General features: G+C 41.7%; 1 protein-coding gene across 1 annotated transcript in view; it reads right to left on the bottom strand.

Moving 5' to 3' along the window:
* Window positions 1–2,258: 2,258 nt before the first annotated feature.
* ERICH3 (glutamate rich 3) overlaps window positions 2,259–24,934 on the bottom strand; it is a 75,418-nt gene continuing 52,742 nt past the window's right edge. Inside the window, exons 12-15 of the mRNA XM_063134153.1 lie at window positions 12,581–13,006; window positions 8,843–8,977; window positions 4,972–7,144; window positions 2,259–2,317 (exon numbers count right to left, since the gene is read on the bottom strand). Coding sequence (XP_062990223.1) covers window positions 4,995–7,144; window positions 8,843–8,977; window positions 12,581–13,006 — 2,711 coding nt within the window. The 3' untranslated portion in view covers window positions 2,259–2,317; window positions 4,972–4,994. The remainder of the gene's footprint in view (window positions 2,318–4,971; window positions 7,145–8,842; window positions 8,978–12,580; window positions 13,007–24,934) is intronic.

Here is a 24,934-nt window from a genome sequence, read left to right as displayed (position 1 = left end):
GAAAAGTGTATTTAAGAAGTCCATGTTGTATGGCTTCTTACTGCTGGAACTTACTGCTGGAACTTACTGCTGGAACTTACTGCTGGAACTTACTGCTGACATTATCAGACTGCTGATGTTATACTGCTACGTTGTTGCTGTACTGTTGGTGAAAGGACTGTATATATGACCATTTATTCTGTAAGTAATTTATTTAGTGTCAGTAAAGCTTCTTACTGACCAAAGACCGTGAGTGCTTCTTTTTGTTCCTAAATTCAAGCTGAAACCATTTCCAGACTCTACGCTGCTGCTATTTCGCACTCTGCTATATTTTGGGTAAGCAATTACCCCGATAAATATACCTTCACTTTAGACTTCCTTTCCTATTATATTCTTTTACAGCATAACTCATTTGTGTAAAGTCCCATGCTGAAGACTTACTGCAAAACACATAGTAAGACTATGGCAAAGCCAAGAACAGATTTCTTGAAAACCTGATGAAATAGCATTCACCATTGCTCTCTTCCTCCAGTGTTAATGGGTGCTATTTTACCAATCAAACTTTGGCAGGTTTTTATAATAAATGCTGCCAGTCTGTTACAGTTGCAAGCAGATTCTGCTGCCGTAACCTTTCTTCATTTTGCCCATTCGGTTGCATGAACAGAGATTCCTCTCTCTACTTCGCTAGTAGAACCGCTACATACATGTAGAGATAGCAATGGCTGCCCAAGTTCCGACCCAGAAGTGATATATGAACCCAGGCCTGGGTCATCCAGGTTATGCAGGAATAAAGAAACAGGACTTCACAGCTAAAAGCTGAATGCCTGCTGAAACCCACACTGAACCAGAGTCACTCTTAACCTTTGAATGGTGCTCTTTTCAAAAAGGACAAATTCATAAAGTCCCTAAATCAGAATGCTTAAGAAGTCATGACAGGATTGAAGGGCTGAGCTCCAATGCACCAAATCCCTTCAGGCCTGGCAGCAGCCATGCAGACTCCATGCGGCTGAAGTGTTGGGAAATGGCAAAGTCAACTCATGAGGTAAGAATATCAACACTTTGGGGGAACCTAACTGATTATTATTTTTTAGGCACTTCAAGCGAAGATGGTGTTGTACTTTGGTGTCATATCTCCCCTAGCCCCAGTGCCCTCAAAATTAAATGCACCCTTCAGTCGGGAATCTTAGCACTTTCATATAGAAAATCTTGATGTTCACCCCACACTGTCAAGTGTGTGTGCGCTATTCTGGTATGTATGAGTGGACCCTTTCTGTACAATACTGCAAATCTTCGTGAGAAGTCTCTTATGTGTGTTACACGTAGACACCCATCACCTATCCATGCTTTTTGAGACAGCTACACCATGGAAATTCTCCTTGCAACAGGTCTGAGAAGTTGTGACGTCATCTACAAAAGCCAATGGCTTGGCTCCAAAGGAACGTGGGGAAAGTTCTACTTGCATGACAGAGATTGCTTGGCACCCTCCCTTCAACAACCCTAAGTGCCTTCTATTCCTGCAAGCACCACTTTGGATCCAAGACCAAGAGAGGAGGCAATGGAGTCATATCATAACATGACATGGATGGAGAAATTGCCCCTGCTTACACATACAAATATTACATGGCCATTAGAGATGATGCCATTCCTCTTTCCATTATGGATCTCAATTAATCAACATTAGAAACCAAGTGTATTGCATGTTCTACATCTGAATGTAGAACTAATTCCACTGTAAATGATATTTTGAGATTCATATCCTAAACAATATACTCTCTTAAACAAAGAAAGACTCACAAAAGGCAGAGGGAGAAGTCATGGATATAATCACAATACATACCATTTTCTGATCTGTTTGCAGGTGTTTTATTCTTCTACATAAAGTCCTCATGTGACTTTTGAATCACTGCAGTTAACTGGCTGATTTTGAGAATGTTCCAGTAACATAATAATTCTCTGTTTTTTGAAAAGAAATGTGTGGCAGCTGCTGGACAGGCCTCATGATTATTATTTTCATATTTATAAAGGGGTGCTATTTCTGAAATGGGTTAGATAAGCTTATTTTACTTGCCTGGAGCTGTTCTAGTGCAAAGTGACAAGTGCTGGTTCTACCCACGAAGAAAAGAAGAGGGCAGGCAACTCAGCCAGCACCAGTCTAGAGTGATTCGTTAAAAGGTTACTAAATAATCATCACAATAATAATAATAATAATAATAATGATGGAAAAGAGAAACTGCAAGCACTGAAAGAACTGGAGACGATGCTTGAGCAAGTCTTGGTTTCTGCCATGTCTTCAGACTGCAATGCTGACACAGTTGGAATGTCCGACCCCCAGAGCATTCTGGGGAGAAAAAAGAAAGAACATTAGCTGAATAGTGTATAGATTGTAAGTCTGACAAAGTATAAGCCAGTATCCAATGGGGTGCTTACACCCCCACTGATTCTCCCGCACTCCTCCGATTCTTTTGCGCAACGGCAATTTAATACTTCCAGAGCAACTTTAAAACGAGTGGAAATGCTCATTTCTGGGATGAGGAAAGTCAGTGGAGCTTACATAAGGAAGATCCTCTGAGCAGTTTCCTTCCAGAAATGAGTGTTCCTGATCCTTTCAGGGCTTCCTCTGGCAAGTGCTAAATCTCCCTTGCTTAAGCAGTGGGTCCCTCTTGTGCAACGGAATCAGCAGGAACCAGCACTTTTGGAAGTGAGTCAGTAGAGTGGAAGTGGGCATAAGTAGAGGGGCACAATTGGATACTGGCCAAAGGTTGATCACAGCTTCATAAAGTGAAGTCTAATGACTTCATAATGCGAAACAATGGAAATTTTACAGGAAAAACCGACAACCCCAGCATTTCTGTTGCAGTAGATCTCCAAGCTTCAAAAGCAATGGTTTACTTTAATTGGAGCCTTCCAAAGATTTGCATATTCCCTCTGCATATTCTGGTGTGGGGTGTTTTCCCCATCCCCCCATAAACAATTAGAAAATTTAGCATCGGTTATTCATAATTCACTATTGGGTAAATTATCACAATTTATTAAACAGAATTTTGAATTTTCTTGGTACAGTATTTTTGGCTTCAAAATCTCTATTCTGGCTGGTATTAATTCTGTAACTCATATCAGGGGGAATCTTCTGAATTCTGAAGCAATAGATCTGAGTAAAGGAAGTGATGCAAACATTAGGTTATTACTCTGCAGGAGCTTCAGGGCATTCAGATGTTTGAGATGTAGAGCACTCACTTAACAAGATTCCAGAGGTGGGGAAAAACACAGAGGGGTGTCCCACTGGGAATCTACACGTCATTGTGAGGGCGCTTACATGCGCCCCCAGTGCGCCCCACAACGACTGTGCAGACCGAGAAAGAAGAGACGGAGGAAGAGGCGGAGGAGGAGGTGGCTGGGGAACCGGCCGCGTCCTTGCCGCCGCCGCCGCCCTCCTGCTGCTTCCGCTTCCGCCGAGCTCTCTGACCTGGGTGGCTCTTAGTCCGGCAGCAGGAGGCCGGCGGGGAGGCGGCGGCAAGGACGCAGCCGGTTCCCTAGCCACCTCTTCCTCCGTCTCTTCTTTCTCGGTCTACATAGTCATTGTGGGGGCGCACTGGGGGCGCATGTAAGCGCCCTCACAATGACGTGTAGATTCCCTCCTAATCTATTTCCTTTTAGAGCCCAAGGGTACTTTGGTCACCACACAAGAGGGCTGGATCACCTACTCCTATGCCTGGTATTCCTGTGCTGAATGAAGAAGAGGTACTTGTTACTACAGCACCATTAATTGTTTCCCTCCCACTGAAGTAGATTTCACTCTTGGCACAACATAATCCTATATATGGCTACTCAGAGGTAAGCTCCATTGAGTTCAATGGGACATCTTCCCAGGTAAATAGGTATAGGGTTGCAGCCTAAAGCTTCTACTTCATTTGAAGGGCAGGGCAGGGCAGAATCACCTGTAGTTATGAAGGTGCCAGGGAAGAGTGGGCAGTGTACCTTTGGAAAAGGAGCCAACCACTCCAAGGTAGGGAACATGCTTTGCATGCAGAAAGTTAGAGGTTCAGTCTCTGGTAGGGTGACCATATGAAAAGCCCTGGCCTCTTTTGTATCTGGTCACACTAGTATAGCTCCTGTAGCTTTAACTGTTATGATGAAGGAATTCCACCAGGTGCTGCATGCATACAAATGACACCTGCTGTAACTCCCTTTTCTATACAACTGTTAAAGATAGAGGAGCCCTGTCCTCCTTTCCATATGGTCACCCTAGACTCTCTGGCAATTCTCCAGAACAGATTATAGGGCTTCTTCCTGAGACCCCTGAGGAGAGCAGATGATATTGAGCTAGATGGACCATTGGTCTGATTCTGTACATGGAAGTGTTTTATTATATGATGGGAAAATATATATTCTAGCTATGTTGCTATACTATGTGTAGTTGATGAATGTCCTGTCATGCTTTTTTGCTGGTATTCTGCCTTTTACTACTAAGACGTCACTGCATCAAACAATAGTAGGAATGCAGTCAAAAGTGGGCAACTTACAGGCCTTCATTCACTGATGACATGGATCACACTTACCTTAAGGAACCAGTAGACTTGTGACTATAGGCACTATTGAAGCTTGGGGGGAAACAGGAGAGAGTTAATGGGGCCAAAATGACTGCTTAAAGTTTCTTACTGGTCAGCAGGCTAAGTTGACAGACACATCATTTTCAGAGGGAAATACCCCCAAATGACTAGGAAATAGTGGGAGAACTTTGGAAGAAGAGAGTCATTTGGGGGAGGGGGGAATACCTTTCTCTACTAATGTGCTTAACTGTAGCTTGATCATGCCCTGTGCTCCAAATCGATATAGTTCCAAAGATCTAAAGTTTAAAAAGTAGTTTGTGATACCTCATGGGAATTGGGATCTGCAATTCAGTGGGTCAAGAAACATCTAAACACACATCACTTGGCTAGTGCAGGCCCTTGCGCAGGCCTGACGTAGCTTTTTGGATCTTTGGCACATGCTCACCTTCACCCTTAGCCTCTATCTTCTCAGTCAGATGATCCAACAAACTCTTGGTGCTGCTCTCTTTCGGACCACTGGGTACTCTGTAGAATGGCTCCAGTCACTGTCACATTTTCTATTGGGCATTCTTCCTGTCCTGATGTTCTTCTGTTTCCACTTCCGTATTTTCCCTCCAAAAAGATTCCTTCCACAGACTCTCCTGTTCCTATTCCCTCGGCTTTGTCACTCTCAGAAACCCATCTTTCTTTTGCTACCATAACTGTAAAAAAATCTTCACTCACTGCATCCTCCTGAGGCGACATTTCCTCTGCTAGCCCTTCCATCTGAGGTCTTTCTTCCTTATCTTCCTTATCATCCTTATCTTCCTTCATCTGTGATACGTCTGTTATGAACTGCTGTATCCCTATTAACAGAGCTTCCTTTACATTTGCCAGAGTTATTGCTCCTTCTCCTTTCATTTGTTCTTCAGTGTCTGATTCTTCATCTTCGGTCTCTTCTTGAACAGTTATCTCTTCCTTGTGCATCGCCAAGAAAATTGATGTTTCCTCTGCTACAGCCTCTTCAGGTGTTTGTTCCACTTCATCTTGGAAGTTTGCTTCATTCTCCATTCCCTCCTCTTTGTTCACTGCTCCTCCTCCTAATGCTACTTTTTGTGCTGATAATTCATGTATGTCTTTTGCCTCTGCTACCGTCTCTTCTCTTACACTGACTACACGTTGCCGTCTCATGATGGTCATCTTAGAGACTGTTTCTCCCTCAAGTCCTGTGACCAGAGATACCACTTCTATCTCTGTTTCTTCCTCTTCGTCCTCCCTTTCCCCTTTAGCTGCCATCTCTCTTTCAGCCTCTTTACCCTCTACTTTTCCTTGAACAACTATCTTTCTTTCTGCATCTCCTTGCCTTATTGTTTCTTCAGTCACCAATGCTGTAGTTTCTGGGACATTTTCAGCAAAAAGCTCTTCTTTCCCAATTCCCTGTTTCATTTCAGGAACTGCCACTTTAGACATGAGCATATCTTCCATCCATCCCTGTTCAGTTGTGCCTCCCATTGCTTGCACTACATTCTCTTCTTTTTCTGTTTCTGAAATGATCCTTGTGGATTCATAAACCTGGGAGGCCTCTTCCACCAAAGATTCTTCTTTCACTAGCGTGGAATGTTCTTCTGTAGGTATGTTTTTCATTTCACTCATTTCTGGAGATGTTTTTCCTAACTTTTCTACCTGGAGTACTTCCTCCGTGTCAGATGGAACTTCTCCTATGATATCATTCCCACCACCTATTGATTTGTCTCCTGAAGAAGCTGCTTTTTCATCAGTAGAGATGATCTCTTCCACTTTTGCTTCTGGTGCTATAAATTCTGCATGCACAAGGGGGACTTTCCCCAGTTCCATCTTGAAATGTTTTCTCTCCTCCATGTATTCATCTGCCTTCAGAGATTTCTCTTCAATACATTTCTTTTCCACGAGGCCATCATTTTCTATGGCCTCTGCTTCATGTTCTGTATCTTTTAAAGTTGCATTTCCTTCAGATTCAGCCTCCCCTAGAATGCCTCTCTCTGCAAACGTTGTCCCCAGAGCTTCACCTGCCTGAAGTGCTTCTTCCATAATCTCCTCTGCCTCATGTGCTTCCCCTTCTATGGCCTTTCTCCCCACTAATTTTATAGTCCCCAAAACTTCACATGCCTCAACTACCTTTTCTCCACCTTCTTCTCCCTCAGAAGCCATGAATTCCTCAGCGATATTCTGGTCCTCCACTTTCTCCCCCTCTAACTGCCCTCTCCCTAATATCTCCTCTCCAATAGAAGTCTCGTGTTCTGGTGCTGTTTCCTTTGGCTCTTTGAGTTCTTGCTTTGCTTTTACCTTCCCCTCAGATGACTTTTCTTCCTCATACATTGCTTCTTCTTCTACGTTGCTCAGATCTGATTCTACTACTGCTTCCTTCTCCAAATCTGTATCTCCTGTCACAAGCTCATTCTTTAATGGGTGTTCCACTGTTCTGTTTTGGGCTAGTAATTCTTCTGCCTGAGTGCCTTCTTTGGGACCTTCCTCATCTACAAGCTCTTCTTCCTTGAGTGCTCTTTCCTTGCCCACCATCTGTTTCTCTCGATCCACTTGCTCTGCAACCTTCTGCAATCCATGCACTCGTGCATCTTTTGCTAAGGAAGCTCCATCTGGCACTACTAAAATAAACACAGCATAAGTTGTAATTGTGATAACTGTATCAGTGTTTGGTGTGTGTGTGTGTGTGTTTTATTAGGCAAAAATATTGTTATGAAAAGTGTTATTTGACATCAATGAAACTCAAGTTAGTTGGGATTAATTTTTCCCACTGATTTCCAAAGGGATTTAGGTGCAACTGGCAGTGTAATCCCAGGCATCTCTACTCGAAAGTAAGCCTCGTTGAGTTCAATGGTGCTTACTCACAGGAAAGTGTGTCTAGGATTGCAGCCTAACTTTCTTAATCTTGAAGCCTCCCCCCCCCCCCACACACACCTCTGAACCAGCCTTCATTGGAGATACTCTGCAAACACTATCTGCTCATTACTAATTATGTTCAATAAATCGCACTCTAAACGTTTAAAGTTTTTTTAAAAAAGGAATTATAGAGGAATCTATAAGAAGAAAGGGTCCTTCTGACTTGTACAGTTGTATAATTTAAACACTCTGCAGCAAAAATGGTAGGAGTTAAAGTGCTGCTGGCATCCATCTATGCCTTTATATGTGACGTTCAATGAACAATGCAATCAAACCAGACAAATCTTGGAGTCAAAAAACCTTGCATCTTGGGGGAACAGAGCTAAAGAAAGTGATTATAATTCAGCCAGAAGAACAAGAGAGCAGAAAAGCAGCATTACTAAGAAACCCACCATTTGCCTGGTGGAAAAATTGTTTATAGGAGCCGTAAAATTTGTACAGTATTTGTATGAAGTGGGAGAAAGCTTCGAAACCCTGACCCACAGGTCAGTTTCATCAAGTGGATGCCTATTTATCATGAAGGCCAGCCTTCTAGATATGTTAGACTACGGCCCTTTCTAATCTTGGATTTTCCCTGGGATCATCCCTGGATTGTCCCTATGTGTCCAAATGATGCACAGGGGATCCTGGGAGGAGGCAGGGACAATCCCTCCATTTTCCTAGGATAACCAAGATCTCAGTTATCCTGGTTTTACCCACGGTCCTGGGATGATCCCAAGGACCACAGGCAGTGTGGGTGCCCATCCCAGCCTTTCCCCTCCTCCCCGTAAGTAGCAGGGATCAGCAGAGGGAAAGAGCCAGGCCGGGGGAAGTCTGGTGACATCAGGGGGGAGCGGGATCAGGGCTTTTTAGAAAAAACATAGTTTTTGCTGGAGTGCAAGTGTTCCTGGTTTGTTTGTTTTTAAAATGGCGGACGTGATGGGCGCAATGTCTCTCTTCCCTTTCGGGATGTCACACTTCTGTTTAGATGCCCAGGGACAATCCCAGAAGCAGGTAGGTCCAGGATCATCCCCCCTCCCTCCCCAAAGCCCCTTAGGTATAGAAAAGGCCTGCAACTCCAACAATCCTCAATGGCATTGTGGAAGTTGTGGTCCAACACATCTGGATGACTTGATGTGGATAAAATGTCATAAAGGTTATAAATCTGAAAAACACTGTTCTTCAGAAACTTTAGACCCTAGTTATTTATTGCCCCAATGAAAGGGAAGAAAATGAAAGAACATAAGAAGAGCCATGCAGGATCAATCCAGCACTCTGTTCACACAGTGGCCAACCAACTGTCGACAGGAACCAACAAGAAGGAAAAGTTGAGAGTATAAAATGTAGGGGTGAAAGATTTAGCCATTTTAGAATGGATAGTGATAGTTAAAGCAGGTCCCCACTTTATCAGTTGACTTTACCTTCATGTTTATCTCGAGTAGCAACAACCATTTCTTCCTCATCCTCTGTACTGGAATCACTAGGCTCAGGTTCAGAACTGAAAAGCTGATCATTCCCAATGGCCTCAGCTATTTTCTCTTTGACCGATTTGGAATCTTCAAACATAGCGCAGCAATCAAAACACAGGGAGCAAAAGGAAAGACATTGGAAAAAAAGTCTGGTCATAAAACTAACTTACAAGCTATGCTACTAGCAGTTAAGGACGCCAATTAAAATCCAGAAACCTTCACCACAAGGATGCATTACACCCATAACATACAGCAAACAGCATTCTGCCTTTAAGAAATGAAAATGTCATGCAGCAAAATCTCCACCATGCAAAAAGAAAGATCAAGACACCAGCTCCCCCACCTCCAAAATACCACCAAGCCATAAGATGATTTTTGTTCAGAAATATTTTTAATTTGCACACAACCAAAATCATTAGACAACAGAAAAGCTGTCATTCTGCTACAGATAAACACAAGGCATTTTTTAATACTAAGCTTCCAAACACAATTTTGAAGATTCTATCAATTCCCTAAACAAGTTAAAGAGCTTGCAAATTTCATCTCATTTTGATGCATGGGGCAAATCTGAATGCTAATCCCCATGCATTCAACACACACATATTTGATATTCCTAAATGCTCAAGAAACCACATCTCCTATTTTGCTACATTTTCACTGCATTCTTATTAGGCCCCGCGACGTAGACTAAAGTTGTGCCAATATTTTCATTGTAATCTCGGTGCTTATGTAATAAGGTTATTTACATTTCACTTGTTCTTAACAGAATATGTATTATTAATACTGTGTTCCTATCAGCTTAGCAGCCACTATTCCCAGAACAAAACCAGAAGACTCCCCCCCACCTTCTTTGGTGCAAAACAACATTCAAAAAAGAAATCATTGTGTAAAAGTCATCTGGCATTTATGTCTTTTTAAAAGATGCCTGAAGGTTTCTGCCTAGGTATAGACACTTCACTGATGCATTTTGGAGCTGAGTCCTCCCTAACATTGTTTTGCCTACAAGCTGATGCACATAACAAGGTTAAACTGTGTGGTGTGTAAAGAACCCTTTATTCTGTCTCTGCAATGTGCATGAAACTGATGGGTCATTGGAAGGAGGAGCTTAATAAGAAGTTCACATATTGGTACCATTCTATTTCTAATCATGAACATTTAGTTGCATGATGCAACTAATGGCAGCAGGATCCAGATGTGCATTGAGGTGTAAATGCCAATGCTAATCCTAGTAGGCATTTGCACATGTAACAGTTACTACACAGAAGGCTGCTTCTGAGGTGGATATCCCTTGCTTCATTTGGACAACTTGCCAGAAAGTAAGGCCCACTGAACATGCTGAGTTTTGACTTGTACAGGTAATAATTTTCCTAGGGAGCAATGTACCTCTTTAAAAAAAAAGATTACTTTACTACAGCCTTCCCAAACTGATGCCCTCCAGATGCTTTGGATGTCAACTTCCATCAGCCCGATTTAGCATAGCCAATGGTCAAGAATGTCATCCAAAACATTTGGAGGACACCAGACTGGGGAAGGTTATTTTCATGTGTGCACTTATATAAAATAAGTATAAAATATCTGTTATGGGAGTCTGTGCTATTCTCTTTTCCTTTATCTTTTTATACCCTATATTGGTTATTTTTCAAATGTCATGTTTTTTTCCCTAGTTTTTTTCTAATTGACTGTGGATGTGGATTATTGTTCCTGATTTTCCTAGAGAAAGGGACTTGGACAAAATAATCAAAACCCCTCCTTAAAACCCCCTCCACAACCACCACTGATTGCTTTCTTGAGCATCATGTGGTCTTGGCACAGTTTACTGAGGCCAAACTTTCTCTATGCTATATGCCATTCTTCAAATTACAACGTTAATCTTAGCTGTGCTCATGTTTCTTATTGTGAAAAGTTTAAGTGACAAACTTTATTTCCCCCACCCCCACCCCAGATTTGTCATGATGTTCCCCACCACCGAGGCTTACACTAAACTGCAACATTAGCTTTTTTAAAAAAATATATCATTTCAGCAGCCATCTGAAAATTCACTGCCTGCAACTACACCACTAGAATCTGAAGACATGTTAATTCAAATCCAAAACTATCAAACAACTGTTTAATTACCGTGTTCAGAAATCTGAGTTAAACAGAAATGATGATACCCTTTTGCGCTGAAATCTGTGGCAGGCCATTAACTCAACCCACATGATTACTCCATGCTTCCATTTTGTATTAGAGCACTTAATCCTATGTGTGTACTTGTTAAACAGTTAATAACTTCATTCTTCAACAGTGCTTAAATATTCATCTCATCTAACAGTCTAATTGGGAAGTCGCTCACATTGAGAACCCAGCATATGGATGAAGGAAAAGATTTCCAACAACTAAACACCTATAAATAATTCAGCATAATCATCCAGAACTGTATTTTTTCCCTCAATTTTCCTCCGTGTTTTATACATAACAAATTACAAGGCAATGAAAGGCAATCCAGCACCAAGATGTTTGCAAACAATTCCAATTTTTATAACATTCTGCACATGCCAAACTATTCCATGCAACAACACAAAGCAATATGAAACAAACCATTGACATCTATTAAAACTAGGCAAGAACATTGTATAATGTTTTGCCGCCAGAAGAATACATATAAAAGTACAAATTGGAAATATTAACATGACTTATGGCTCTCTTTCATGTCTGCATCACCATGGATAGCATACTCATTAATATTAATTGATTCACTAAGCGGATGATTTCACCATGATCTAGATTTAAAAAACGGAATGCACAGCATAATTTACTTATTTCCTACCAAGGCAATAGATTCAGAAACTAAAAATAACCTTCACAAACTGCAGATATTTTATGATCCATAAAACAACATATACCTGCCTGTACAGTATATTTTGGGCCCATGCCTCAGTGATAGAACACCATGTCTGGCATCTCCAGTGAAAAAGATCAGCCAAAGGAGATAGTACTGAGCTAGATGGACAAATATTCAACCAGGTATTTATTTATTTATTTATTTATTTATTTATTGCATTTCTATACCGCCCAATAGCCGAAGCTCTCTGGGAATAGGGAAACTTCATAGGTTGCTAGCCTCATTTTGGTAAGATCAAAGCTAAGAGATTTGTCTATAGTCTCACACTGAAAAATGGGGAAACAAAAACATACCTAGTATCTCGCTATTCAAATGATAAAAACACACCAAGATTTTTTTCTTTTGGCATCATTGTTTCTGAGCCGATAAGAAGTATATACAAATCAACCTGGTCTGATGGAATCATCCTTCAGGATGTCTCTCTTTTTGTAATAGTCTACTCAACTGAGATTTTAGAAGTGATGGCTGTCAAGTGTGGGCATATTGCTTGGCCTAAGTTCCATTTCACCTGGTGGTCTCTATAAAAACAATTTCCATCCCAAAAACAATAGTGATGAAGACAAGAGAAAGGCTCACCAAAGTCGCACATGTTCAATAGCATACTACATGACTGCAGTATATGGCACACACACAATAAAGCAGAAAAATCACACCCTTCTAACATATTACAATATTACGAGGAATTAAACTATTGTGCTTGCTATGCCACATCAAAACACAGCATGGGAAATGAAGCATTCCCTTAGGAAAAACAAAACACAATTGTATGCAATGGACCCTTCACAGATCTGACGGTGGACCATACTCACCACCTTCTTCCTCATCTTTGGAAGACTCCTTGCTTCTGGGCTCTAATTCTACAGCGCTGCTTTTGAAATGCACTAACTCCTCCTCCTCCCTGTCTTCCCTTGTGTTTGTGTCTACCGACCCTACAAGCTTGGGTTTCTCACTGACTGGACTCATGTCCTTCAGGTTGGACTCCACCTCGTTTTCAACTAAGGCGCCTGGCACATGTTTGGCTGTTGTGGTTTCTGCTTCCCCCATTCCTTCCTCTTCCTCCACATCTGTTTCTTGACCTTCCTCCTTTTGGGACATTGCAGTTTCACTTTCATATTCTGAATGGATATCTGTGTTATCTTGTTCATCATCTTCCTTTCGGGATTCACACTCAGAGTCATTTTCACTGCTATACGATGTAGTGGTTCTGGAGGTGAGGGCAGGCGCGTGCTTCCTGTCTGCAAACAGTAAACACATTTTCAGTTTACTGACCCTTTACATTCAGTTCTTGTACACTCTGCTTGCCAGGTCATGTAGAGAAACCCATAACTAAGAATGAGAAGAGCTTCCCTCCCGAGGGGTCTCAGTGGCAAAAGCACCCAAAATAGATGACATCCCAAATTCAATCCCAGGCATCTTTGATTAGAATTTGTATGATTGATTGATTGTATTTTTAATCCAACACATAACAATGTTCTTTCAGCAGATTACAAATGACTGAAAGAATAAAACACAATTCAAATATTCAAAAGAATGCAGTCCAAAATAACAAACAGCAAAAGATATATAAAACCTAAAACTGAAATCTGTATGATGCTTAGGAGAAAGGTCTTTGCCTGCTGCCAAAAAGAGAAGAATGTAGGTTTAAAGGCAGCCTCCTTAGGGAGGGGCGTTCCGTAAATGGGCTGCCCCAACCAAGAAGGCCCTTGCCCTTGCAGCCACTCTCCTGACTTCCTTCAGCAGCAGCACTGAATTTCTAGGTAGCAAAGATCTTACAGCCTAGGGACCTGCTATCAGGACAGACAGTATTAAGGCAGAGGGCCTAATGCTCTGGTCCAGTATTAAGTAGGCATGTCGGTGAAATCCACAACGGAATCAAATTAGTTCAGATTTCTATGGTTCTGTTCCATGGATTCCACAGCACACCAGCTTATCACAAGTTACACAGATTCCACGAGCTTGTGGACCTTCCCCCCCCCCCCTTTTTTAAAAACTTTCTGGAATTTTACATAATTTAATCATAGAAAAGTATGTAAAAAACCAAAAAATAAACCACAACCAGAAAATGTGCATTTCCTCCATAGGCGAAAGCATGAAAATGTGAGTTGGGGGCATCTGCACATTTCAATGGGGATTTGTGCATTTTCACAAGTGGGAATTTGTGCAAATGCGAATTTGCACAAACTTGGGAAATTAGGAAAAATATCAAATTCCCTCAAAGAGCAGCCGGCAGGACAAGCGGCACCTGACAATCTGCAAGACGCAGATGGAACAGATTTTACAAAATCTGTACATCCCTACTATAAAATAACCTCTAATGTTCCCTGCTTAGTTTTATACACAATGAGACCAATATTTGCTTTCCAGATCTGTCATCTGCTTGCTTCTCTCTCTTGTTGTATTTGGGATGGCAGCAGCAAGAGGGCAGATATGGATATGGAGCAAGTCTTTTTGAACAGTGTTGTTGTTAATGCTGTTTCCCAGAACCTCTCATGAGGTTCTTAAATACTGGATCCTGTGCTTGAGATGAGAGTGTACTGTTTCAGTGAAATTCTATTCACTTTGCCTGAGCTCAAGGATTCTTGCTAGCTAAGACTCCAAAGTAGAAACTAAGTATGTGGCATAAATATAAAGGACATTTCTACCTCACAGGAGTATCAAAATAGTTATGGTATTTCCGTAGCACACAGAAACTTCAGATTTGACACACTTTTTAATGTGCACATGGGTGAACAACCATAGAGGGCAATAGTTGAATGCCTGTCTTGATTACTAAGATAGTCTAAAAACTACAGGTATTTATGGATCTCACTTAAAACTAGGGACATGAATTCTTCCTCAATACTCTTGCAGAAAGAAAGCAAAGTACATGAGTAACAGAATGGAGGGCTGGGAGTTCCTCCTTCACATGATTAAGATAGCTCCGGATAGGGGAAGACAGAATTTGTTGTAGCAACTAGAAATGTAAGTCTGGACATGGGATAAGGCACATATGCAACAGAACAGGTATGGGAGTTCCATAGGGGAGTATTAACCAGTAATGCATCTATGCTCACAAAATGCAAATTCTATTTACTAGTGTATTATGTAATTACTAGTATAAATTACATCGTATTTCCTAAAATAGGCAATGACCCAGTAGTATTTCAGAAGATATTTCACTTAACGTAAGTTGTCAGTGAGGTGGGGGTCTTGAAATGGGTACCCAGCAGCCAAACCTTACCTCATACACCAGGGGTCTCCAGCCTTTCTGGTCCTGTGGGCACATTTGGGAATTCGAGAAATTGCGCTGGGCACCACTACAAAATGCCTAACCAGTGGATCATCCTTTGTTGTCTATACCTGTCACATCTACAGATCATAGGCTGCATCTTTTTCAGCAAAAACGTTTGTTTTGTGCCTCTTAGAGACCGCAACATCTCTTTAAGAAAGGATTGTCTAATGCAGCTAATTACTGGCAGTGCAATACAGCTAATGCCTCTTTTAAACATATTGTTGGGCAACGCTCAGTAGTTGTTTCTTTTTGGGAGAAGGTTATTGCACAGATAATTTTTGTACTGGAACAGTCTTTATATTCACTGATGTACACACACTTTTAAATTATACTTCATGGAAATTAACAAAAGGTTGGTGTAAATGGATTCTCCGTGCCCTTTTGACAGCTAAAAGATTGATAATACAACATTTGAAGGATGAACACCTCCTATAATGCAATGGATTGAGGACCTTACAATGCTTTCAATATTTAAATAAGTTGTATATAGATGCCACAAATGGATACTTATTTGGGTATGTGTATGTGGTCTGGTTTGTTGAAGCCTGTGTATAATTGCTAGAACACTGTATTCATTCATTGCTATGGATATATACGATCCATTTATGTATTTTTTTAAATGGGGGGAAATATTTGATTCTGTACCCACTTACCTAGGAGTAAGTGTCATTGAACTTAATGGGGCTTTCTTCTAAGTAAACATGTACAGGATTGGGCTGTCAGTGTTGTGTTGCAAGAGTGCCAGCTAGCTGACTAACAATGCAATGCTAAACTTGTCTGCTCAAAAGTAAGACCCATTTCATTCAGTGCGGCTTACTCCCAGGTATGAAGGCATCATATTGCAGCCTAGGTGTTGCAGAGTAGTAATTGTCAAGTAACTCAACATGTCAGCCAATGCCTGCTCACATAGGCCTATAAAGCTCTGGCCTGAAGAACTGGTCCATTATTCTGAGCAACTGGTTGCTAGAGGAACAGCAGCAGACTCTTGGTGCCTTGTTACTTCACTCTGCTTCACCTGGCCTATCATGCCCCTACTTCTAGCCCCTCAGGCCCTGCTTGCTGCAGCCTCAGCGTTGCCAATTTGGACCATAGGATTCCAACTAAGGATCACTCACAAAATCAATCTGGGGGGAGGGAGCACACACACTCACACTCACAATGCATAACCCTTAAAGGCAGCCTAAAAATCATTATCTATAATACTAATAAAAGATGTGCGCATGTGTGTGCCTGTCCATCCATCAGTACCATAGCACCATGACTATGAATCTTAGACAACTGAATTTTGGCATGCCTTCTAAGAGAGTCCTAGGGGTGTACACCTCATATTTTATTTTGCTTTTAAAACATATTATTTTTAAAGTATGTGTATGGTTGAACCTTGCAGTAGAATCATAGAATAGTAGAGTTGGAAGGAGCCTACAAGGCCATCAAGTCCAACCCCCTGCTCAATGCAGGAATCCACCCTAAAGCATCCCTGACAGATGGTTGTCCAGCTGCCTCTTGAAGGCCTCTAGTGTGGGAGAGCCCACAACCTCCCTAGGTAACTGATTCCATTGTCGTACTGCTCTAACAGTCAGGAAGTTTTTCCTGATGTCCAGCTGGAATCTGGCTTCCTTTAATTTGAGCCCGTTATTCCGTGTCCTGCACTCTAGGAAGATCGAGAAGAGATCCTGGCCCTCCTCTGTGTGACAACCTTTTAAGTATTTGAAGAGTGCTATCATGTCTCCCCTCAATCTTCTCTTCTCCAGACTAAACATGTCTTCAGCCACTAGGGGCAGATTTCCCTAACAAATACATAGTTTTGTAGTCAATACAGTTTGAAACCATGGGAAATTAATATGCTGAGAGATGTATATGTCTTCTCCATCCCCTCTACTGTCAGGTAGCCTCTCCCCTTAGGGGAACAGAGTGGACAGCCACCGCACCGCCCCCCTCAGAGGACTATAAGGGTGTGCCATGGTAGGAGCCATGCCTGGGGGTACCAGTGAGCATGGCTTCACTGAGACAGGGCAGACACAATATAGCAAGTTCTGACAGCTACATAATTTTGCTTGAAGGCTTCGCTATATCAAACTAAGGACTACTCCAAGCTGTGTGAAACGAAGCCATTCACAAGTAGGTAGGTAAGTATTTTATTCATACATCTGGAAAATACACATATTACCGGGGTGGAGGAGAGGGGGTTTATGTATTTCTCCAAGTACTCACAGCATGGAAGTGGTTGAAGAGGGAGCTCAAGTCATTCTGCTGTTCTCTAATGCTGAGTGTACAAAGCCACCTTGAGTTGCATTAGATATGCATCTGCAAATGTGAAAAGGCTGCAAGACCTTTGAGCTCCCCAGCTCATTAAAAACATTATCAGGGTTTTGTGGGGGGGGAGGTTGGGTTTTTGAGAGCCTAAACAGACTGGAACAGAAATAGCTGTTTGCCTCAGCAAAACAGTCTGCACCGCTTTCCATCTAATGAGTCATTCTGATTTATTCACAGGCTTATGGCCTACTAGGGTTTGAAAATCTTAAATTCAGTTTCTCTGACCAATTCTCAATTTATGCCTCAACACAAACACTGCATGGGGAAAATAAGGGTGATGGTTTCTCATCTGTGTAGCGAGGCTATTACAATCCTCCACATTTGGAGAAATTCTGACTTCAGTTAGACCTGTGCAAGCTGCTGGAGTCCAAAACTGTCAAGTCTGTGCACATGGATTATCGTTCCAATATATTTATAAATGATAGAATCCCGCCATAATCTGAATTTTAGTTTCCAGTAAAAAGAGAGTAAAAGAAATGCATAATCCCTCAAAACCTTCTACATAATCTATTGCCTCAAGCCTGAAAACACTCAAGCCTTTCCCACATTTTCTCCCTCCAGGTTGTAAATACTTCTTCAGTGAAATCACAATGGTTTGGAAGCCTCTGATACTTCTCATTTTTCCTTGGGTACACTTATTAAATTCCCTTGAGTCAATAGCATGATAAAATGGTACATTATGGCCATGTGTTCCATTTTATAGAGGACAGTCCTCTACTTGAAAGGCAGCCAGAGGGCAGTTCTCGATTTGAAGGTGTCCTCTGTTTGAAGGGCTGATGTTCAATTTCAGGTTAAAGATAAAGAAGCATTAGAACTGTTCCTGGTCCCCAGTTAGAACCCAGACAGCAGACTTGACAGGCATGCACACAGGTCACATGGTCACAGTTGTCCACACTAAGATGATTAAATTATAATCATATTTTCTAATACATACAAATTAGCATATGCATATGCACATTTTATACAAAAACCTGTGTGTTCTAGGTGTGTCAGAAACATCTGCAACAGATTCAAATGAGTTTGGTTTTCTATGAAGCAGACTGGCTTCTTCCCAGTGACACGGATTCCATGGACCTGGTGACTAGTTTTTCCCTTTTGGGAGAGATTTGCACTAATTTGCAAATATGCTAATATGCATTAGTTAATGTGCATTAGCACTGATTCGCATTAACTAAGGCACATTAGTGCATGAGTGTACAGTATTAGTGAGGATGCAGATTAGTGTGAGTAGGACGAAATTCTGGTAAAAACGTCTGATTCCGCCAATGAGCGGACGATGGAGTAAAGGATGCCTGGCAATCCACAAAAGAGAGGGTGGACTGATTTAACAAAATCCAGACTTTCCTAGCATTTTTTTCCTGTTTTTTGGTGAGGTCTTTCCTCTTTTTTGGCAATCCATTATCAGCCACCCTAAGCCCTAAAGAAATAGACACTTCTCCCCCTAAATCCTTAGGAGGCAAGCAATTAAAGGCATGTCCTCATCACGGCTGAACAGTCCGGCTGTTACATTCAACTTGACCTCTCAAATCAGAAGCCCATTGGGGAGATTTGGAGATTTGCAGGAGCCCATGTTTTGCTAATTAATTAAGGTTTGGATTTCAGAAGCAATTACAACACAAGTGGTTAAAAGTCTAATGCTTTTATTACTTAGCAGACTAAAGATCAATACATAGATAAGGCTAAAAGCAAAGCTAAGCAAGACATCTTATACTTCTCCATTCAGTTGTCGGGAACTCCAAAAGACAACGAGGAGACTCCATTTGCTGGCCAATCAAGTCTACGGCACCCTCTGCTGCAAACTAGGTCAGTGGCAAAGTTCTATCTTACAGATGCCAGGGGATATATTTATAGTCTTAGTTAGCGTCTACTGGTCATCACATCACTATGGGAACTCTAATGTTGTCACCTTTTATCAGTGTTTTATCAAAATAACAGCTGTCTTGACCCCAAGACCAGCACGAGACCTGTCTCATGCCTTGATCTATCTCATAGATCAAAGCCAGTAGTTTTGGGAAGCATGCCAAGAAATGCCACCCGCCAGTAGATAAAACTTTTTCTCAGGTTTCAAAGGACTGACATCAGCCTGTCTGTCTGTTGCTCGTTTTAACTCCTTACCTGCATTACATAGCACAGTCAGCTTATAATGGAACAAATATCATATTGAGAAAGGGTGTTCCCATAGGATTCCAAGCATTGGGTCAAAATGGAGGCACATCAAACCTAATCACCTTGAAATAACAAAGGTCTTCCAGGTTTTCCCATACAACCTGGACAAAAGGCTCAGGCTGGACCTAACAATGCACACATGTTTTCATGTCCAACTTTCTCCATTCTAGAGCCTTCCAGATGAGTTGGTTGGAATTGTCCATCATTACACATGCTGGCTCGGGATGGTGGGAGTTGTAGTCTAACACATCTGGATGGTACCAGGATGGAGAAGGCTAGACTACTCCAAATCTAGGGGAAAGCAACATCCCGCACTATCTACACACAATCTTTTATTCCAGTCATCATGTTTAGAAAAAGGAAGAGAGAGGGGCCTTTTTCAGTCATCCTGAGATGTCAAGAAAAATACTACCTTTGTGACTTTCAGGGCACCAAAATATGACATCTACACTTCCTTAGAGCTAGGCTGAAAGCTGCAGGCCTCATAGGCTGTTTAAAAAGAGAAATAGGCTTCTAGAAAAGAATGTGAGAAATGGTTTCAGAATGTGTCCCTAATTTCCTTTCCTGAAGACCACAACAAGAAGGAACATCTACTTAGAACTGGTTGTCTGGAAGACATTTGACAATGTGGAACAACCCACCAGAAAGACGATGGAAACTTTTTTTGTTTCTTGTTGAAACCTGGACGAAGAAGTAAGAATATACAGTTCATTCTAACCAATAGCAAGCTGTAGCAGCCAGGCCACATAAAGAGGTTACTACTATGCTACACAAATCAAGCCAACAGAGATCAAAAATGTCTACATTAATGGTTCAAGTTTGCATCACTAAAAATGCCCCCATCTAGATATATTATTACCATAGTTGAAGTGACCTTACTATACCAACAGAAGTTTTCTCATGCTCCCAATGCTTCATTTTCTCATGCTCCCAAAGCTATGTTTACACACTGCGGGGAAGAGGAAGATTTATCTACTAGAAGATTAGAATAGCAGACAACCTCTAGTTCCCAATTTAGAACCTCCAGCTCTTCTACTACAGATCTGAAGAAACAAGTGCCTCAATCCCCATATGTGTATCTAGTTACCAGTGTTAAGTGTTAACATAGCACCAATGCTTTAAAGCAGGGGTTCTCAACCTGTGGGTCGGGACCCCTTTGGGGGTCGAATGACCCTTTCACAGGGGTCGCCTAAGACCATCGGAAAACACATATTTCCGATGGTCTTAGGAAACTGTATTGACTGAACTATGTCATGTATCATCTTTTGTATTATTAAAGCTATTGTTATGTTTTATTTTCATTAGCAAACCATCCCATGACAATGGATCGTGTAGAGAAGAACGAAAATAATTTTATGGTTGGGGGTCACCACTACATGAGGAACTGTATTAAAGGGTCGCGGCATTAGGAAGGTTGAGAACCACTGCTTTAAAGTAAGTGGTTCTTGTTTCCATTTTACTGATGAACTGAGAAGCAACGAACCCCCCTCTCCAAAAAAATCTGCCTTGAGTGCCATTTTTGGGTAGAAAGGTGGGACACAAACCAAACAGGTAAATAAAAATAAATGAAGTCTCCTTTGTGTCCATGGGAGAGCAAGAGGTTTGTCAGATACAGTTTCACTCTGCAACAGAGCCTTTTGAATGACAAGTAGTCCCTTCTGAGACTGCAGACAATTATAAATGGCTTCATCATAGCTCCTGAACTATTTCTGGATGAGAAAACAAACAAAGCTATTGCTGGTGAAAATCATGATCACAGAGGTGGTAGTGAGTAGTAACCCAATATGGTCGGTCATCTCATTTCAGCAGCCTTGAGCTGCAAACACATACATTTCCTAACCAGTCTTGCATGCTGTTAATAAAACACTTCAATAAAGATTGTCACGCCTATCCAATTAGCATGATCATTCCACTTAAGTAATATCTCGTTGGGATTTCTGCACTGAATGGATCAATTACTATCCCACAAAATGGGTCAGGATTTTGAGTTAAATGCTGCTTATCTGAAATTCGTTCATCTGTAAAACTCAAGTGTGCATTATTTAACTCCCTGCTGAGAGCTAGTATAGGGGCAGATCAACTCGGCTTCCAGTTAAATCTACAATTAAAACAAAACTATTTCAAAAATTGCTTAATGAACAGCATGCTGAATTCATGTTAAATAGTCGCAGCAGCATAGCAGGCACGAGCAACCAAGCATATTCTTCTACAAAACATACGGATGAGGAAACAACAAGTCAAAAGAAATTTCCTACTGGCTTTATTGGTTACTTATCCAGGAGTGCAGCTTGTTGTGTGTCTTAATATAATTAATGGAGTGCATGTAGCAGATTCATAATGAAATCCCCAAGTCAGCCCAGTATGTACGCTTGTCCTACAGACAATGTAATGGTGACAAACGATAAAAGAAAAATACTTTTTCGCATGCCACTTAAGAGCACTATCACTATGGCCCAATTTTCTCCTATGTTCATATCCTTATTAACTATATCAATGTTCAAAGCTACCAGGGTTTCTCCTCTGCGCTTTCTTTGTTTGCCTTATGTCCCCTTCATGATGAGAAACAGACGCAAAAGTGGGAGCTCGTTCATACTCTCTTCAAAATGAGAACACAAACAGGAAGTCATAACTCCTGACTGAGCCGACAGTCTTCATCAAGAAAAGATAAGGGAATAGCTTTGCACCACCCTAGCACCGAAGGAATCGCACGGTAGCTTTGGAACAGTTTCACGCACACTAAACAGCTGAGACAGCTGTGTACAGCATTAACTAAATTGGTTTTCACAAAGCCAATGCGTGCCAGAGCAAGTGCACAGATGATTGCAGGGGTGGGGGTGGGGTGGAATCATGTGAAATACCAGTGCAAATGAAACACAAACAAAAAGCAAGACAACGTTATGACTTAAAAAAAACACACACACATTAACCCTACTTCAAATGGTTTGCATGTAAGTTGGATCCTTGCTTGAAATTATTCAGTTTAGGTTACGCAAAACCTGCTTTGGATACTCGGTTATCTGTTTACCTTGCATCCTGGGTGGGCAATCGCCGGCTCACGGGCCTAATCCAGCCCATGGAGGTTCACAATATGACCCACAGAGGGTCCGGCATGCTCTGTGGGCCCTGCCCATGCATCCAAAGGCGAAATCCCAGTCCCCCAACTTGCTTTGTTGCTTAGTTTCACAGGACTCGTTTTGAGTTGGATGGGAACAAAAAGAAATGGGCTGAAGCTCTCCCAGCTGCAACTGGGATTCATCTGACAGTGACCTCCTCCGGATTAAATACGTGGTGTCAGAATAAATGAAAGAAGAGTGCCTGGGAGGCTGTCACCTTGCAGGGGTGTTGTGCTCCTCTGCACATGGTTTCTATCAATTGCTTGACTCATAAGCACATGCCTGCATGCATGATAGACTCTAGAACATTTTACAGGGCCTATATCCAGCTAGAAGAGTGGTGTGTTCAACCTTCCTTCTACTCCTCAGCTTTAATAAGTACTCAGTGCAGACACTACCTACCCACTATCGGATGCATATTAGTGAGTATCACATCAATGCAGATTAAAAGAGGTGGTGCTTGGTCTTCCTGGAAACATCCGGCGAACCAACAGGGGAAACAAGATGCTGGACTAGATGGGCTTTAGAAATGTCATTAATGTTCAGATCATCTGAGTGCGAACAAAATCAAGCCAAATATTTTTTAAGCAATGCAATTACAGACCACGCGGCATCCTGTGGCCACACACATCTGAGCATCAACACCAGATTTTATTTAATTTTTAAAATAGAAAAAAACCATGTAATTATTTCTATAAATGATTAGCAAAGCTGCAAGCTGATTAGCCTTCATGATCACCATGTAAAAATCAGATTCTTCTTGATCAGAGCAAAAAACAACCACAACAACTCCCCAATGCAAACCAACTGCAAACCTGGTTTGGCACCCTGAGTTTGCCGTCGACCTTTGTGCTTCCTATAAAAACGCTGGATCTTTCTTGCAGCTGCATCCATTTCCCAGTCACCTGTTTTAGCTTTGCCTATATTTCACACAGAAATACAAATGTAAAAGCAACATTAACATTTGGCTTGGGGAAGGGGACACGGCGGGGGAGGCGAAGCTTTCCTATAAAGCCTGTCGAAATGGCAGCCATTTTGTGGGGGGACTCAGAGCAGTTCATCAAATTGCCAAATGTTGCCTTCCCCTGCCTTTGGGATATTTGCATACAGCGCAATCAAATGCGTATCTACTCAGAAGTAAGTCACACTTACTTCTAGGTAAATATTACAAGATCATAGCCTTAATCTTTAACTTAGCCTTAATCTCTAACCTTTGGCTCCAGTGAACCAAAGTGTTCTGATTTTAAATGATCAAGAAACAACCAAAGCTCCTTATGGGTTGTGTTACACCTTTCCATTCTGAAGCTTAATTTCAATGATCCACACTCAGTTACATGATGAAGACAAAAGACTTCCAAAGAGCAGGACTAACTATGCAATGATATTATTGGTATCAGCCCGTATAAAGGGCCATTTGTGCACATAAAGCTGCATTTTTGCATTATCCACAGAGTAGAAGGAAATGACACAAATCAACTCAATACAAGGGATTTCATGAGAAGAAAGTAAGTTACACATCACAGGATCAAAGAGCGAGAAGAAACCAAAAGACTGTCTACACCAGGATGGAAAGCCTTTTTCAGCCTCTTGTCTTTAGCTGCATTCCCATATGGCTAAGCTTCCAGGGACTACATGGGTGTAGCCAAAGGCAAGGTTGGTGGAGCCACCCACAGTCTGTCTGTCTCTGTCTCTCATCCCCATACCCATTCATACACAATCCAGACATAACACATCTGCACACACGCATACAGTGCATAACTCACACAGCCATCCATACACATATAACACACAATATTCATATATACACACAGAGACATAACACATACACATGAAGATGACCACCATACAGCAATTATGCTGGAAAAAGCCTCCCAGGCCCAATCTACACCACACAGGATATAACATTTTAAAAACGGTATGAAAACATTATATGTAATGTGTCCTGGGCCTGAACAGTTGTCATAACCATTATAAACCGTTATAAGCAGTAGTATAGATCCTGCCCCAGTGTTATGCTCGGGGTGGAAATCAAGGGTAGACATGGTTGGGCACCTGCCAAGGACCCACATCTATCAGGGCCCACTGACATGGACCCCCTGGACTTGCTCCTCCTGGATCACCATGGCAACCTGCTTGTTCACTTGCCTCTTGCTCTGGCCCAGAAAACCGTGATGGTGAGAAGGAGTAGTAGATGCCACTGCCAACCTTCTCACTGGCTGTCTGCCTGTCAAGCAAGCAAGTGGTGGCAATGATGAGAAAGCAGATGAGGAGCAATAACGATTGCTGGCAATGGCCATGAG

This window comes from Elgaria multicarinata, chromosome 1 (genome assembly GCF_023053635.1).
Source record: "Elgaria multicarinata webbii isolate HBS135686 ecotype San Diego chromosome 1, rElgMul1.1.pri, whole genome shotgun sequence".
Lineage (NCBI taxonomy): Eukaryota > Metazoa > Chordata > Lepidosauria > Squamata > Anguidae > Elgaria > Elgaria multicarinata.
The sequence above is the reverse complement of the archived record's forward strand: the minus strand, read 5'-3'. Positions and strand labels throughout refer to the sequence as shown.